General features: G+C 65.8%; 1 protein-coding gene across 1 annotated transcript; it reads right to left on the bottom strand.

Annotated features, from left to right (window-relative positions):
- Nucleotides 1-4,439: 4,439 nt before the first annotated feature.
- SPATC1 (spermatogenesis and centriole associated 1) lies at nt 4,440-15,948 on the bottom strand. Its single transcript, XM_059723609.1, has 5 exons — nt 11,377-15,948; nt 10,703-10,969; nt 9,654-10,022; nt 5,300-5,439; nt 4,440-5,076 (listed from the first exon to the last, which is right to left on the bottom strand). The coding sequence occupies exons 1-5, from the start codon at nt 11,636-11,638 to the stop codon at nt 4,744-4,746; spliced, it is 1,371 nt and encodes a 456-aa protein (XP_059579592.1). The 5' UTR covers nt 11,639-15,948; the 3' UTR covers nt 4,440-4,743.
- Between the last annotated feature and the right edge of the window lie 1,444 nt (nt 15,949-17,392).

Raw genomic sequence — 17,392 nt, 5'->3', positions numbered from 1 at the left:
GAGAAAACCCCACAGCACGCTTATAGACTCGGCAGTGCTACGCTCGCTAGCACCACGGCTGAAAGAGACTTGGGGGTCACGATTGACCACAAGATGAACATGAGCCACCGATGCGATGTTGCAGCTGGCAAAGTGAATAAAACGCTGGCTTGCATCCATAGATGCGTCTCAAGCAAATCCCAGGATGTCATCCTCCCGCTGTACTCGGCCTTGGTGAGGCCACAGCTGGAGTACTGCGTCCAGTTTTGGGCTCCATAATTCAAAAAGGATGTGGAGAAGCTTGAGAGGGTGCGGAGAAGAGCCACGCGCATGATCAGAGGGCAGGAGAACAGACTTACGACGAGAGGCTGAGAGCCCTGGGGACTCTTCAGCCTGGAAAAGCGCAGGCTCGGGGGTGACCAGATGGCTACCTATAAGTACATCGGGGGGGTGCATCAGGACCTGGGGGACCGCCTGTTCACCAGAGCGCCCCAAGGGACAACAAGGACCAGCGGTCACAAACTCCTACAAGACTGCTTTAGGTTGGACTTAAGGAAAAACTTCTTTACTGTCCGAGCCCCCAAGGTCTGGAATAGACTCCCTCCAGAAGTGGTGCAGGCACCTACTCCGGACTCATTCAAGAAACGTTTGGATGCTTATCTTGCTGGGATCCTTTGACCCCAGCTGACGTCCTGCCCTTGGGGCAGGGGTGTGGACTCGATCTTCAAGGTCCCTTCCAGCCCTAATGTCTATGAAATCTATGAAGAGTGCTGCAAGAGCTGGCCAAAGTAATTGTAGAGTCCCTGGCATCATGGGCCTCTGGAGAAATCCCAGAGGACTGGGAGAGGGCCAGGGTTGTGCCATCTTCAAGAAGGGGAAGCGTGAAGACCCGGGAAACTACAGGCCAATTAGCTGGACTTCTGTTCCAGGGACGTTCCAGATGAGGTTCAACGTAGAGAAATGCAAAGTGCTGCGTCTGGGGAGGAAGAGCCCCCAGCACACCTCCCCGCTGGCATCGCTAACCTGACCAGCGCTACACATGGAAGGGATCCGGGGGAACAACACACCCCAGCATGAAGATGAGCCGGCAATACAACGCAGTAGCCGCTGGCTAATAATACTCTGGCATGCATCAATCGGTGCATCTCCAATAAATCCAAAGAAGTGATTCTCCCGCTTTACTCAACACTGGTGCGGCCGCAGCTGGAGGATTGCGTCCAGTTCTGGGCACTGCGCTTCAACAAGGACGTGCTAAAGCTCGAGAGGGTCCAGAGACGGGTCTCCCACGTGATCAGGGACTTGCAAGACAAGCCATACGCAGAGAGGCGGAGGGATCTCGGACTCCTCACCCTACAGAAAAGGAGGCTGAGAGGGGACCTGACTGCGGCTTACCGCTACATCAAGGCGTACATCAGGGGCTCGGTGAACAGCTGTTCAGCAGGACGCCCTGGGGAAAACTAGAAACAACAGCCACAAACTCCTGGAAGATAGTTTCAGGCTGAACATTAGGAAAAACTTCTCCACAACAAGGGTGTCCGGACTGTGGAACAAGCTCCCCGCAGAGGTGGTGCAATCGTCTACCCAGAGCCGGCCACCTGGCTGGGGTCGTCCGACCCCAGATGCCTCCTGCTCGTGCAGGGGCTGGACCGAGGCTCCGGCGGGTCCTTCCAGCCCTCGGATCCGACGATTCCAGCAATGCCCCGGCTTGCCCGCACGCCGCTGCGTTGCCCGCCCAGCAGACGTCACGGGGATTGAAGTCCCCCAAGAGCACCGGGGCCTGTGACCTGGACACATGCACGAGCTGTTTGAAGAAAGCCTCATCCACCTCTTCCTCCCGGGCTGGCGGTCCACGGCAGACCCCACCACGCATCTCCCTTGCTGCTCTCCCCTCGGCCCTGAGCCCGGAGGCTCCCAACAGGCCTCTCTCCAGTTTCATGCTGGGCTCTCCGCAGTCGTACAGCTCTCGCACATCACGTGCAACTGCTCCTCGCCTCCCCTGCCCGTCCTTCCTGCACGGTCTGCACCCGGCCACGACCGCGCTCCGGCCACGCGAGCAACCGCCGCCTCTCTGTTATTCTGATCCCATCCTAGCTCCGCGACGTGCCGGGCACTCCCGGGCTCACCCTGGCTCCCCGCACACCCGGGCACACGGTGAGGCTGAGGTGTGTGCACACACCAGGAGGCCCCGGTGCGACATTCGCACGGGTCCCAGCGCTCACGCGGGGGGCGGCTCCGTCCCCTCTTCCCGGCTTCTGAGACATCGCCGGTCTCTTCCAGGTCACGTTTCTCCCTGGAGCGCAGCCAGCTCGGGAGACGGGTGCGTTCCTACCTGCCGCTTCCTCCCGCTCACCCGTGGAAACCGCCTGCGTGGCTTCCTCAGCTGCCTGCGGGGAACTGGGGCCCTTTGTTCGGCGCTCCGGGCAGGGCTGGGCACACGCGGCCTCCACCTCTCTGCTCTCCTGCCGCGCTGCCGTCAAGCTCCAGGTCTCCCGGGGCCTTTGCTTCTCCACTGCAGGCATGCGTGCACACGCACACACATGCACACACATGCACACTCACATGCACGTGCACAGGCACACGGCTGGCCTGGCCTGCCTAGCCCGAGCGGGTCTGCTGTGCCTCCTTGCCACCCCGCATAACACACCCTGCGGCTCGGTTCCCGGCACCGTGGCACCCAGACCTCACCGCCTGCCTGCAGACCGGCTGGGCCACGCGCTGCGGCTGGACCCTCCCCAGCGCCGGGGCCTGTGCTCCTTGCACTGCCCCGGCCGACTCCCTGAAGCAGCCTGCTGCCGGGTTAAGCCTAAATCCAGCAGCAATATCACCCCAGCCCTGCATGGAGCACTGCTCCCCCCAGCCCACTCCAGCCTGTGCCCCAGCACCCCTGCTTTCACGCCGTGGGCTGCAGCTGCCAGGGTCCCCCCAGGAGCCTGAGCTGAATGCCGGCCCTCCCACTGCTGGGACAGGCCCCTGCCCTGTTCTCACCCCCCTTGCCGGGTGCCAGCACAGCTGGGCACTCCCCAGGCAGTGGGTGGCACGTGCAGCCCCTTGCACCGGGCTCAGCTCTGCCCGCCGACGGCACTGCTGCGTCCGCCTTGCCACCCTGGCCTGGCGATGGCCGGCAGGAGCGGTCAGGAACACGCCTGGCACGCCAGGGTCTCGGAGCAACAGGCGGGACCGAGGTCCTGCTGCACGTCCCCTTGGCGTGTGGCAGGGAGCGGGGCCCTGGGGAGCCAGCCAGCGCGCGGTGGGGGCAGCAGGGCAGGGCTGGTGCCGGGGCCAGCTGGTATAGCTGCCAGTGGAGTGAAACCCAAGCGGAGGTGTTGCAAGTCAGGACAGGGCCTGCTTCCGCCCCTGCCTGCGATAGCTATCGATTGCAGCCGTGCACCGCCCTGTCCTGGGCACCGTGCCCAGCGTGGCTCTGCAGGGGAGCAGGAGCTGCGCAGCCCAGTGCCGTGGAGACCACGGCTCTGCCCTGAGCCTGGCTGGGCCACGCTGCCTCATGCCGTGGGTCCAGCAGCCCTCTAGCAGCCTCTCCTGCCCCTGCCCAGGCTGTGATGGTCTTGGGGGGCAACTGTCTGCTGAGGGCAGGGGCAGATTCAGCATGACTCTTCCCCCACTCAGGCAATGCAACACCCCAGGACCTCGGGCACCGGGCCAGCTGGAAATGCGACCGAGAGCCGGGCAGTCAGGACGGCTGGGGAAGGCTTCTGGCCTCACTTGCTGCCCACCCATTGCTGGCTGCAAGAGGAACCTGGGACCCCCAGGCAAAAGACAGGGCTGCTCTGAGCCGTTGCAACCTCACCCATGTCCCCTCCAACCACATTGCGTTGCTGTTGGTTGCATGCCCATGAGCGTGCCCGTTGCCAGCTGTGCCTGCCTCTCCCTGGAGCGCTGCAGGGAGGGGGATGGCGCCAGGCTGCAACCAGGAGCTCCTGCGTGTTGCTGCAGGAGAAGGGCTGCAGGGGAGCTGCTGCAACGGGGGAGTCCACGCCTGCCCATGCAGCAATGGGGGGAGGGGGGGACTCCTGTGCTCAGCCCATTGCATTTGCACTCGGTGTCTCTGGCTCTGCTGTGCTGCACCATGGGCAGCGCCAGTGCAGCCGTGAACACTGCCCTTGCCCCTAGGCCCCCGCCACGCAAGGGCAGAGCACAGAGGTGGGGGGAGCTCATGCCAGGCTCCCACTGCCACCACAGCCCCGGGGATACCACCAGCACATATATGAGTGCATGTGATGTGTGCATGGGGCTGCATGCAGCTGTGTGTGTGGTATGCATGGGTATGCATATAGGGGTGGGTGCATGAGTGTGCATGCACACATGTGCCTGTGAACAGATCCAGAGTGGATACATGGAGGGGGGTGTGCATGCATGTGGTGCAAGGGCACACATACATGTGCATACATGGGGCGTTTGCACACACACAAGTGCACACACGTGTGCATGCATGACATGTCTGCATGGCTGTGTGCATACGTGTGCATGCCCCAGGCTGGGCACGTATGTCTGCGTAGGTGCGTATGGGGCCAGTGGGCACTGTGGGGTTCCCACGGGGGTGTCTCTGAGCAGAGCCTGGGGCTCGGTGCGTGGTTTGCTGGCAAAACCCCCTCATAGCGCAGCTGCCCCCAGGACACACGCTTGGCCAGGGTCTGGCCTGGGCTGAGCTGGAACGGGGCTGCGGCCACGTGGGGCCGCCGGTCTGCGATGAAGTGCAGGCAAGGCTGCTGGTGCTGGGTGTTTAATGGGGGTGCGGGGGCCGTGTCTTCACCAGATGAAGAGGGGCTTGCCGTCATCCTTGGACAGCTCGTACAGGCAGTCGAGCAGCAGCAGGGCGTCGCGCCGGGCCTCCTCGGGCACCGTGTCCACCACCACGCCCCGCAGGAAGTCCACGTTGTTGTAGGAGCGGCCCTCGGCGCTCGACAGCTCCGGCCGCTCCCGCAGGATCCCGTAGCTGTTGACCACGTGCTCGGTGAAGGCGGGGTGCATGCGGGGGTCGTAGCCCATCCGGCTCAGGCGCTGCATGAGCGCCGTGTACCGCTGGGCCATGGCCGCACACTGGACCTCGTCCACGTGCCACGTGGTGCCGTTGCTGATGCTCTGCAAACAGAGACGGCGACGGGGGTCAGGGATGGGGCCGGGCACAACGCAGGGTGGGGAGAACGAGCCCGCGTCCGGCGATGGTTCGGATTAGCTCCGTGCAGACGGGACCCGCAGCTCCAGCTCTAGAAGAGCCTCCCGCTACCCCAACCCTGCTGGGCGCCAGCAAGCGCCCCGGTCTCCCGCAGCTGGGGGCCCCGGAGGCTCTGGTCGCGGCTCCTACCTTCATGATCTTCTCGGGGATGTTGTTGACGGTGAAGCCGTAGAGGCGGACGCGGTCAGGGAAGATGCTGGAGAGGATCCTGCGGTCCAGCTGGAAGGCGATCTCCCCCACGATGCGCTCCCAGGTCTGACGCTTGGGGTCTGCAAGGCGCAGGAGCAGGTCAGCGCCGCGATGGCCCCGGGGCAGCCGGCCCGCAGGGAGGAGGGCACCGGGGCACGCAGGCCATGCGGGTGAGAAGGACCCCCCCACGCACCCCACCCGCGGGGTCACATCCAGTCCCAGCCCTGCCTGAGGCAGGATCAGCTCTGTCCAAACCAGCCCAGACAAACCCATCAGTTAAACCCTTTGTAAAATTACTGCCCCCCCGACAGCCCCAGGCATTGCCCCCGCCCCTGCCCTGCCCCCGGGATGCCAATGGCCTGCTGCTGCTGGGGGGTCACGGGCGCTGCAGAGACCCCGGCTCAGGCCGTGCCCCCGCTGCAGAGGAAAGCAAACCCCCCAGTCCAGACCAGTCTGAGTGGGGGGAATCGCTTCCCACCCCAGTGCAGCGTCGGTGCAGGGGCAAGACCCCCCTGCCAGGACCCTGCGGGTTGGTGCAGCAGGAGCGTTGGCCCGGCCCAGCCCCGTCCCTGCACCCAGTGCCTCTGGGGGAGGCTTGAAGCCCCCAACCCACGGAGCAGGGGGTAGCACTGCACCCCGCACAGCCCAGGAGCCTGGAAATCCCCAGAGCAGAGCACGGGCATCGCTGCACCTCGAGCATCCCTGCCCAGGGCTGTCCAGCCTCCGTGACCCCCAGTGATGGAGAGCCCACGGCTCCCCAGGCGTCTGTCCCACCCGGCAGTCTAGGAGTCTGGCTGTCGCTAGCTTGGGCCCAGCATCCGCGCAGCCCTGCTCCGTCAGAGCCCCGCAGCTGGAGCCGTCGTGCCGGTGCCGGTGCCCCCGCGGTTAGCAGCCAGATCCCGGGTGCAGCGGCCCCGGAGCCCTGGGCTCCCTGGTGCTTCCTACCCCGTCACCCTGGCGTCCAGGTGGTTTGAACACGGCAGCTGGCAGCAAGACCCCGTCTCCCCGCCGTCCCCGGGCTCCGGTCTGCCCTACGCCACTGTCTTCCCTCCCCAAGTCCAATGCTCTGTCCTCCCCACCTCCCTCCCTCTGGTCCCTGCAGGGATCCGGCTCCATTTTGCCCAATGCTTTCATCAATGGCCCAGAAACTAGGGTGCACGGTGCAATCTCCCACGTTGCAGGTGACACCAAATGATTCTGGGCAGTCGAGTCCCACGCGGACGGCGAGGAGCTGCACAAAGGTCTCACCAAACTGAGTGAGCGGGCAAAAAAATAGCAGGTGAACTTCAACATCGACAAGTGCAAGGTGATAAAATAACCTCAACTCTCGGCACGCCGGGCTGGGTCCTGAACTAGCGGTCCAAGGGCCAGGACAAAACCACGGGCGAGCGATCTGCTCCTGGCTGTTGGACAGGAGGGCCCGCGGCGCTGCCCCGGCACCGATCCTTCGCGGTGCAGCCGGGTCAGGGCTCTGCCTCCACAGCCGCACTCGCTGCCTGGGCTTGACGACCGTCGGGTCCGACCCCTCTTACGTTCGTACGGCCGGAGAGTGCGGTGTCGTAGCCACGATGGGGCAGGGATCGGGCGAGAGACGAGGGTTTCTGGGGGTGGCCTCTGTTACTGGCAACGGTCCCCACGTCTCTGCGTACGACGCGCCAGCTCCTCCCTGCACCCACGCTGCCTCTCGGCGTCTGTTGTCAGCAAACCCCGGCAGCCGACTCCACCGTTTCCACCGAGGCGACTCACGAGGACAGAAGCGAGGGCAGTGCTCCCGTGGTGTCTCCGCTCGCGCCCGTGCCCGCTCCTGCCCATCCCGCCAGGTCCTCTGCTCACGCCACGAGCATCGCCCGCTGCTAAACGCTGCCCGTGAAGGCCACGTCGTGTTCCCGACGGGCGGCCGGAGGAGACCGCCTGCATTTTCTCTGCTGCTAAAGTGGCTTGCGAGTCAAGGACGGCTCTCGGGTTCATCTGGCGCTGTTTGCCCTCCACAAAACCACGTTATCCCATTTTCCAGCTACCACCACATCTTCACCTGGGCTGTCTCAACACGTGTCTGAAAACCAGAGCCTGGTTGTCTTTGTCTGGGTCACTGGACCCCTTGCGTACAATGGCTGCTCTTGACACACAAGCGGCGCGTCTACACAAGACACTTTACTGCACAGTAGACCCATTTACTGCGCAGTAAGCGTCACCGTCTAGATCAGTTGGTCTGCACATTGAATCCTGGCTGGGATGATGTAGCCGGGCCTGGTCCTGCTTGGAGCAGGGGTTGGACTGGATGTGACCCCCTGCGGTCCCTTCCCACCATCATGTCCTATGATTTTGTGATTCTAATTTTCTACCTGCAAACGCAAATTAACTGTGGAGTGGTCCCTGCGCAGTAAGGCACGTGTAGACGGCTGACGGGGGCTGAGCCTGCTCCCTGCCCCCGGGAGCTGCCTGCTGCAATGGCGGGGCCGGGGCCCAGACGATGCCCCCAGCCCCGCAGCAGGGAGCGATTTTCAGCCCCTGTCACCTGCCCCAGGTCCCTGCCCCCCAGCACCCCGACAGCCCGGCGCGCCCCCTGGTGGCGGCAGGCGGCAGAGCAGGGGGGAGCAAATGTGCTCCCCCCCCCCGGCTCACTGCACAGGGTTTGTACTGAGCAATACGCCTACTTCAACTGTCTTGCACGTGTAGACGCCCCCAGTGTCACCCCTGAAGCGAGAGGTGCCCTGGGGCAATACCTGCTCCGTGCCCCTTCTGCGGCCTGAGGCCAGGCGCTTGGGGCTGTGCCCGGCTAGCTCCAGCTCCGTCGCCCCTGCCCTGCCCTGCGCTCGCCTTGCCTCGCCTCGCCCGCGTCCTACTGCGAGAGCCCTGGCTGCGCGCGTCCGTCTCCTCCGCCAGCTCTGATCCAGGGGGCTCTCGGCCACGCACCTTTCCTCGTGGCACTTCTTGATGTGGAGGACGGCCCGGGGCCCTTCCCGATGCGGTTCAGGGGTCCTGCCTGGCTCCTGTGCTCTCCCCAGGGGCACCTGCGTGAGCTGTGCCCTGTTCTGGGGGGTTTCCTGGATGTCCCCGTTGCCTCGCTCATCCGAGGGGCAGGTCAGAGCTGGAGGCTCGGGACCAAGCTGCCCGTCCTCGCCCCCGGGGAGCTGTCTCCACGCATCTGAGCTCAGCCTCGTGGCGGGAAGGCCCGCAGTGCGGGGCAAGGAGCTGCCACTCAGGGTCCCCCGCCCAGCGATTCGGGGTCCCCCCGTCACCCTGGACCAGGCCTTGTGGAGAAGGGCTGAGACCTCGACCTTCGTTCCCCGGAGGCGGAAAGGAAGGGGCTGGGGGGGAACTGCAGGAGCTCCCGAGGGTGACGGGACGTGGGGTCAGACAGGCAGGGCAGAGGTGGGGGCCCAGCGCAGCCTGTGGAGCGACAGGGCCGAGCCGGCCCACTGCCCGGGGCTGGGGGGCGCGGGGACAGCAGCGTGGGCTCCCCCGAGACCGTGCAGGGAGCAGGATGAGCATGGCACGGCACGGGATGGGACGGGGACCGGCTGCCGGGGGTGCAGGGAGCAAAGGTGGCTGCCAAGGGCAGAGCCCGCTCGCCACACCGGGGCTGGGACACGCCAGCCGGCTTTGCCTGGGCCTCTCACGACCTCCTGTGGGGAGAAGGCAGTATCTGCGCTCACCCCTGGCCTCTGCCGCAGAGTCGCAGCGTGCCCTGGGCCCGTGCCCTGGACCTGCACCTTGCCTGGCTCCGACACAGCCACCCACGCCCCTTCCAGAGAGGCCCCCCGCGTCCTGGGCATCTGGAGCCACGACCGCGGAGCCCACGGCGCGGGTCCCTGCGCCTGGGCATGTGGCCGGGGCACCAGGGACACCCCTTCCTGCTGCCCCGCGGGGGTCCGGCTCGGGGCCATGAGCGGCTGCATTTCCTGCGGCCCCGGTCCCCAGGGCCAGGGCTCGAGGGAGCCTCGCAGCTCCTCCGCAGAGCAAGGTCGGCTCCAGCTCCCGGGCTCTGGGGAAAAGCTGGAGCCGTGAACCCGGGTGGCCACGACACCGGCACAGTGCTCATTCACACGTATGTCGGGTCTGAACGATGCATGTGTCTGGGCTGGTTTGGGCAGGGGCTGGACTGGATGTGACCCCGTGGCTCCCCGCCAGGCCCGCGGCTCTGCGATGAAATGAGTCTACGGCAGCTCCTCCGGACGCGGCACGGGGCCGTCTGGGCCCTGGCCCCAGGGCATGGGGGCACCAGCGGGCTGCCCCGGTGCTGCCGGCCCCTGCAGCCAGCGCTCCCCTCCACCCGGCCCCTGCCCAGCCTTACCTCTGGGCCCGAGGCCAGGCTGGATGGAGTCCCGCACGGACATGGGCCGCTCGGTGGTGCGGGGCACCCTGTGCGTGCGCTCCTTGGGCCGGACGTCAGGCGGGCGCTGGGTGTCGGCGAGCGGGCGGGCAGTGGCCTGGGCGAGGCTGGGCCCAGGTAAGGCAATGGCTCCGCCGACGGCTCCCGGTGGGGCCACGAGTCCAGCTCCGATGATGGGTGTGGAGCCAAGCACGGACCCAGAGGTGGGCGCAGCCCCAGGCCGCGGGGCCGCGGCGCCCAGTGCGGACGTGTTGTTGAGGATGTTTTCCATGATGTTGGCACTTTGGAAGACGGTGTCTGGGTAGGTCACGTCCGGGAAGCCCGACAACTCTGCAGGGAAAACGGAGGCAGTCGGGGGCGGAGAGGGGCATGGGCATGGCAGGGGCAAAGCCCAGGTCCTGGGGGTCAGGCAGGGTTGTGGGGGTCCCCAGGGCACGGGGGGAGGGCTGCACCCTCACACAGCCCAGCCCAGCCGCCGGCGAGGACGAGGGGCTTCCCTAAGAGGACGCTCACGAGGCCAGGGCTGGGCTGGGCAGCAATGACACGCCGGAGGGGGCAGGAGAAGGGTCCACAACACACTCGACGGGGAAGAGAAAGTCCCTGGGGTTTATTACTGACTGTCCGTCACCAGACAGGGACGAGGGTCACGCGTGGAGCGAACAGGCGGCTGCTTAATGCTAACACCAGGGAGGTCTTTTCCCCCCAGCGTGGCATGAAAAGGGACTCGTGGCCCCAGGGGTGGTGGGAGCCGGGAGCTCAGCCACGTTCACCAGGGCTTGGATACGTGCTGGGGGGGAAAGGGGCGTCCATGGCTCTGGGGCAGGGAGCGAGGGGCACGGCCTCCGCATCGCCCTGCCTGGAGCTCAGTGCTGGGGGGGCTGCAGGGAGAGGAACGGGGGAAAACCCTGCTCGGACCTGGTCACTCTCCCTCCAGCTCTGCTCTCTGCCCCGCGTGATGTGGGACCGGACAAGAAGGACCTGGGTCTGACCCACCGATGTTGTCACCTTACCTGCGGGCCCAAAGGTGAAGACCTGGGTGGGGGGCGTGGAGGTCCGGACGACGGGCTCCGCGCCCCGGGAGTGGGCCTGCGAGCTCTGGCCCCGCGAGCTGGCGAGCTGGCTCCCTGCGCCCATCTGCTGGGACTGCTGGTTCACGGCGGACGTCAGGGTCTCGCCGCTGTTGATGAGTCCGCCCCGGACGAGCCCCAGGGTGGCATCGCTCAGGGTGGTGTTCCACGACCCGCTGCCCTGCCCGTCGTTCAGCACCACGTTGGGGGCTGCAGCGGGGCAGAGAGATGCTTCGTGCCCGCAACGGTGCGTCCCGCCCAGCCCAGCCCCCCCCATGGCCGCCCGCGCCCCTTGTCCCGGGGCCGGGGTCAGTTATCGGGAGGCCACGGCTTGGCACCTGGCACCATCCCAGCGCCTCGCTCTTCCTGGGGCCAGGAGCAGAGGCTGGACACGGGCTTCGTGGCCTTGCCCCTGGATCTCCCCTGCACCCACGGAGGCTGCAACCCCCTTGCTCCCTGGGCAGGGATCGTGCCCAGTGGCAACGTCAGCTGCCCCCAGGGACTTGGGTAAAGGGCCTGGCCCGCACCAGCTGTGTGACGAGGCCGCCCTGCTTTCCCGAGGTGCACTGGCGTTGGGGTGCCTTTGCCTGCGGGGTCCCCATCCTGTCCTCACCAACCTAGCCCGGGCACTATGCCGCTGGCGTTGGGGACGGTGGAGGCGGCAAGGGGGATGAAGTTGGAGATGGCGGAGAGGTCGCCGTGCGCGTGGGTCTGCAGGTAGTTGCGGATCTGCCGGTTCTCGCGCAGCAGCGCCGCCACCTTCTTCAGCGCGTCGTTCTCCTGCAGCAGCGCGTCGATCGCCCGCCGCAGCTGCTCGTAGTGCCGGAGCACGGCCGGCACCGTCTGCAACTGCGCGGCCTGGCCGGGGGCCGCCGACATGGTGGCGGCCGTGGGGCGTCCGGGGGCTTAGGTGGTCTTTCAGCTGGCCATGCCCCCCCCACACCCTCCTGTGCTGGAGGCCAGCTGCCCGGCTGCCTGGCTGGGCACCAGTGACACGGCACGGCGCCCGGCAGCATTGTGACATCAGCGGTGACCTCAGAGCCGGAGCCCAGTGGGACCCCCAGGGCTGGCGACTTTGCAGCCCGCTCGGCTCCGCGCGGCCGGGGCAGGACCCTTCCTGCACGGGGCAGCGGGGCCAGCGCGGCCAGAGCCCCCCGGCACCATGCTCCAATGCCCCTTCTAGCCCGGCAGCCGTGAGCACGGCGCCCTGTCCAGCCCCGTCCGGCCCCAGCCCAGAACCTCGGCGCGGTTCTGCGGCGGATGTCACAAAGGGGTGCAGGGCTGCGGGGGGGCCAAGCCTCGGGGTCCCTGCCCCCCTCGGGCATGGGGCTGCGGCCAGCGTGACAGGGTGTGACGGGCAGAGGCCCCCGCCCGCGGGGCTCGCCATGTCCCACTGCCGGAGGAGCCCGTACGCTCCACGCACCTACAGCCCCGAAGGTAGGGCGGGGGGGGCGGGGGGGTGGAGAGCCTCCAGCGCAGGTTGGGACCCCCCACACAGCACAGCCCCATCCTAGCGCGCGGGGCGGGGGTCCCAGCTCGTCCAGCCCCTGCTCAGGGCAGGGTGTCTCTGCCTGCACCGGCCCGCACACGCGCGCGTGCGACCTGCTCCGAGCAGGCCTCTTGAGAGGCACGGTGCCACTGCGCGGAGCAGCCTGCCCTGCCCCAGCTGAAGCAGGGTCGAGGGCACGGCCAGCGCCCTGCCGCTGCCGGCACCGGAGGGAGTTTGCTAAAATGCGCTCCAAAATCCCAGGGAGAGGCCGTGCCCCCACTGCAGAAGGCAAACCCCCCCAGTGCGGACCAGTCTGAGCCGGGGGAAATCCCTTCCTGCCCCAGCGCAGCGTCGGTGCCGGGGCAAGACCCTGCAGGCAGGACCCGGCGGGGTCGGTGCCGCAGCCAGCGCCACCGAGGAAGGGCAGAGCACGCCTGTTTCTGTCGGCTGTCTTTGTACCCCTCGCTTTCCAAGTCCTTCATCATTTTCATCTTCCGCTTTTGGACACTCTTACTTTCCCACATCCTTTTTAAAACGTTTAAAACATATTTGCTCAGGAAGCTTTCTGTGCCAGCAGCCAAATGATTAGCAAATGCAGGGAACAGCGCTGGGCCCGGCGGCGCGCCACTGGCCACATAGTGACCCCAGCCACAGGCAGCCCACGGCACTTGGGCCCTGCACGTAGGGTGGGAGAGCAGTGGGGTGGCGGGGCTCACACCTGGCCAAACGCCAGCTCCAGACCGGGTCAGCCCTGTGTGACCTGCCCAGCCGAGCACGTGTCTAACCTGCTCTTGCAGACGTCCAGGGAGTCTGCTCCAGAGCAACCCCCTCATCCCTCCTGACACCCACAGGAGAGACCGTTGCTTCTTCTCTGCCCCCTCCACCCCAGGGAACAGCCCGTCTCCATCCCTCCTGGCATCTGCAGACTTATCAGATCCCCCCTTCAGTCTCCTCTTCTCTTCTCCAGACTAGGTCACCCCGGTTCTTCCAGCCTTTCCCCGTAATTCATGTCTCGGGATTTTTGTTGCTGTCCGCTGGGCTCTTTCCAAATTGTCCGCATCCTTCTTCACGTGCGGGGCCCAGACCGCAGCCCAGGGGAGGATGCTCCAGGGCTGAACCATCACTGCCCTTGATTTGCAAGCAACTTTCCTATTAATGCAAGCCAGGACGCCGCTGGCCCTTTTTGGCAGCAGAAGCACCCGTTGGCACCAGAGGTAGTCCAGGGACCAGGGACGCTTCCAGGAAGCCACCCTCCCACGGCCAAGCACTCAAGAGAAAAATTTCAAATCAAGGTTAATAGCAATTTTGATTTTGCAGCAGTGAATGATAAGACCACACGGGTCAGGCACATTGAACCAGACAAGAGTTCTTAGGGTCTAAAACAGTAAATTGAGATTAATGTCTTGCATGTCGTCAAGCCTTGAGAGCCTGTCCCAGTGGCCGGCCCGCAGGGAAGTGGCCTTCTCAGCCGGGTCGGGAACCTCGGCCTCTCCCGTCTGCGGAGGGGCAGGTCAGCAAGACCCACAGCTGGAGGCTGAAGAGCAGCATTCCCGGCTGGACCTGGATTTTTATACCCAATTCCCTGTCCTGGCTTCAGGTGCTTGCTAAGTAAGGCTAGATAATAAAATAACAAGTCTAATAGGTTATTTTATTGTTACTGTGAACCCTGTCTAATAGGGTGATGGAGCAGACTTGACGTATTCTCAAACAGAAATACCTCTTCTGAATCAGCTGCATAAGCGGCGGTTGCCCAAATAACTGCTGAGGAAGGCCCTAATGAAGGCAGACAATAACAGAGGGAGGCTGAGGGACCGGGGCTGATTGAGTCTGCAGAAGAGCAGACCGAGGGGGAATGAATAGGGATTGCAGGGGGGGGGGGGGCTGCACAGAGGATGGAGCTGGACTGGTTTCAATGGGGGCAGATGACAGGACAAGGAGCAATGGGCTCAGGCTGCAGCAAGGGAAGTTGAGGTTGGATAGTAGGAAGAACTTTCTCCCGAGGAGGGTGGTGAAGCAGTCGAACAGGCTCCCCAGAGCGGTGAAGGAGTCTCCCTCCTTGGAGGGGTTTAACACCCAGGTAGACAAAGTCCTGGCTGGGATGCTGTAGCTGGGGCTGGTCCTGCCTGGAGCAGGGGTCGGACTCGATGCGACTCCCGGGGTCCCTTCCAGCCCCACTGTCTGTGATCCTAAACCAGACCCCGGTGCTATAAACCACTAACAGGGCTCAAAGTGGCATGGAGCCGACTTCTCTTCACCGGCCCGTCTCCTGCTTTGCGAACTCTTCTTGCTCACCACTTTCTCTCACCTGCTTCCTGCCCTTTGCCTTGCCTTCTCTCACCCGAGCTCTGGGCAAGGGGATGCAAGCACATGCTATTTGGTATCTCCCTCAAGCAGCTGGGGCTGATTACAGCCTACACCGCTGCTGGCTCCTATTCAGCTTCTGGTCCACTGTAGCCCCCAGGTCCTCTGCAGGGCTGCAGCCCAGCCAGTCCTTCCCCGGCCTGACTGTCCTGTCCAAACTGCAGGACTTTACACTTGTCCTGAGCGAGCATCGTCCAGTGCTGTTCCTCCAGCACGGCCGGGTCACTCTGGATCCTAGCCCTGCCCGCCCGAGGGCCTGCACCTCCACCCGGCTTGGAGCCAAATGCAGATTTGCTTCCAACCCCGTCATCTAGATCATTCATGAAGATGTTGAAGGGGACTGGGTGCAGGACAGACCCCTGGAGAGCCCCACTCGATACACCCACCCCGTTAGACATCGAGCTGCTGTTGAGTACAACCACCCAACCGGTCGTGCACCCACCTTGCAGCCGTTCTTCCAGCTTGTGTTTCCGTAACGTGTGGATAATGTCTTAGGAGGTGGGGGCAAACGTCCTGCTGAAGGCAAGCGCCTGCCGTCCCCACGCAGCCCGGCACCTCGTTGCAGGAGGAAATCACCTGTGCCAGGCCAGGCCCTGCTCGTGCTTGGCGACTCCTGGCATTTCCTGATCACCTCGTTCTCTTTTAGGGGCTTAATTCTTTGCTGATCTGCCGTTGATCTCTCTGCATATCAGGGCCAGACGGAGCAGGCTCCAGTTCCCAGGCCCATCCTTTCCCTTTCCTAAAGCTGGGCGCTGCACTGGCTCTTTTCCGGGGGCTCGGGACCTCACTGGACCCCCACGAGCTCTCCCCAGCAGCTCTGCCATTCCTGCAGCCGACACCGAGCACCGGGGGTGGCTTCCCAGCCCGTGGTCCACAGCCTGCCGCGGGATCCCGCCCTGCTGCGTTTGCTTCCCTTCTTGAATCGCGACACGTCACAGCTGCAGTTATTCCACCAAGGGGCCCATGCACAACACAGAGCCCGACCCCGCAGCCCTGGCACAGAGCCGGTCTTTTAGAGACAGACCCCCCGCCCCTGGGTCGCAGCCAGCAGGCCGGGCATCTCCCACCAGCTGCCCACTGCGAGACCCTGCACAGCTGTCTCGATTAAACACTGGGGATCGCTGGCCAAAGGGATGTGCCCGTAGCCGCTGAGGTAGCCAGTGGCAGAGGCAGGACGAGCTCCTGCCCCCCGCATCCCTGGGGCTGGGGGCAGTGCTAGGCTGCCTGGCTCTCCCTGGCGCCCCGTGCCTGCCTGCGCCCGAGCCCCGAGGAGCTCCCCCGCCTCAGAGAGCCCTGCACCCAAACCCCTCTGCTCTCCTCTCCCTCTGCAGGGCCCTCTCCGCCCGCCGGCAGCTCCCCGCCGTGGGCCACGCCGCCCAGCAGCCCCGCGCGGGACCATCGGCCCCTCCTGGACGGGGAGCACTGCGCGTGCTGCAGCCGGCGCGCGGGGGCCGGGAGCGTCGAGCGAGGAGCCAGCTGGCTGCAGGCCTGGCCCAGCCCGCCGGGCCCCCGCTACCGGGATGTGGAGGACCCAGAGGAGCCGCCCCGGGGCTTGGGGGCCCTGTCCCGCTCCGCCGAGAGCCTGGACAGCTGCAGGTTCTCCACGGCCGCCTCGTCCATCAGTGCGCCCGGCCCCCGGGAACTCACGGGGGCACCAGCTGTGCCCCCAAAAGCCGAGGACCCAGGCGAGGCGGTGCTGGGGCGCTGCACCATCAGCTGCACGGCTGCAGACACCGCCACCATCGACCGGTCGCCCACCGCCAACAGCACCGCGGCCCAGATGCTGGAGGAGTTCCTGGGCCAGAAGGTGCAGGCCAGGACCCGCGACCCCTCGCCCGAGGGCATGGAGCGGGGCAGTCCCCGTGGGCCGGGGAGCAGCCCGGAGCTGGCACACGGCCCTGTGCGGCCCCACGCCAGCTCCTCCTTGCAGTGGTTGCATCGCCGCGACCAGCACTTCCATCTGGCCAAGGCCCGGTTCGAGTGGGCTGCGGAGGAGGGCGGCAGCTGGACCAAGCTGGGCAGGCCGTGGGCGGAGGCTGCCCGGCAGGGCTGGGGCATCAGGGACAGCCGGGAGCCCGGGCGGGCTGTACCACGTTGTGGAGCAGGGCAGCAGGAGGACGGGTGCAGTTGCCGGCACTGCTGGGCGCAGCCGTGCCACGCGGTGTGCGATGCCCGCGGATGCTGCTGCCACGGCTGCTGGGCCACGACAGAAGTCCCGGGGGGGCCCCGCAGCAGGAATGGGGGCCACGGCTGCAGCGCCGCCTTTCCCTGCTGCTGCCCCGAGCCGGCCTGCACGGTGGCCTCCCACCACGGCAGAGGCCCTGGCAGAGCCGGCACCACAGGGCCGCCACGCGCCTGGGGGTGGGTCGAGAGGTACCCCAGCGACCCCCCCAGCCCACTCCCTGGCCCCCACGCGGCCCCCCCAGCACTCACGCGGGTGCACCCCAGCCTCAGCACCCTGTGCCTGCCGGCCCACGCCTGGGACCACGGCCCTGACCACGCACCCAGGAGGCCACGCCAACAAGACCACGACTCCCCACCTTGGCCTGGCTGGAGCTGCCCGCGGGAGCCGGAGCCCGCGCAGAGCCGGCGGGGCTGCCAGGTGGGTGCGGGGCCACGCTCCCCCCACCTGTCCCAGGTCCCAGCGGGGAGGGTCTCTCCAAGCCTCGGCACCGAGGAGCCAGGACCCGCTCCTGGGTGCACGGCGGACACAGGGACAGGCCTGGGGGGCTGGAGGGGGCACCTCCTGCCTTCTGCTGCCCCGTGCCTGGGGGGCAAAAAGA

Source organism: Alligator mississippiensis, chromosome 3 (assembly GCF_030867095.1).
Source record: "Alligator mississippiensis isolate rAllMis1 chromosome 3, rAllMis1, whole genome shotgun sequence".
NCBI classification, from domain to species: Eukaryota; Metazoa; Chordata; order Crocodylia; family Alligatoridae; genus Alligator; species Alligator mississippiensis.
The sequence above is the reverse complement of the archived record's forward strand: the minus strand, read 5'-3'. Positions and strand labels throughout refer to the sequence as shown.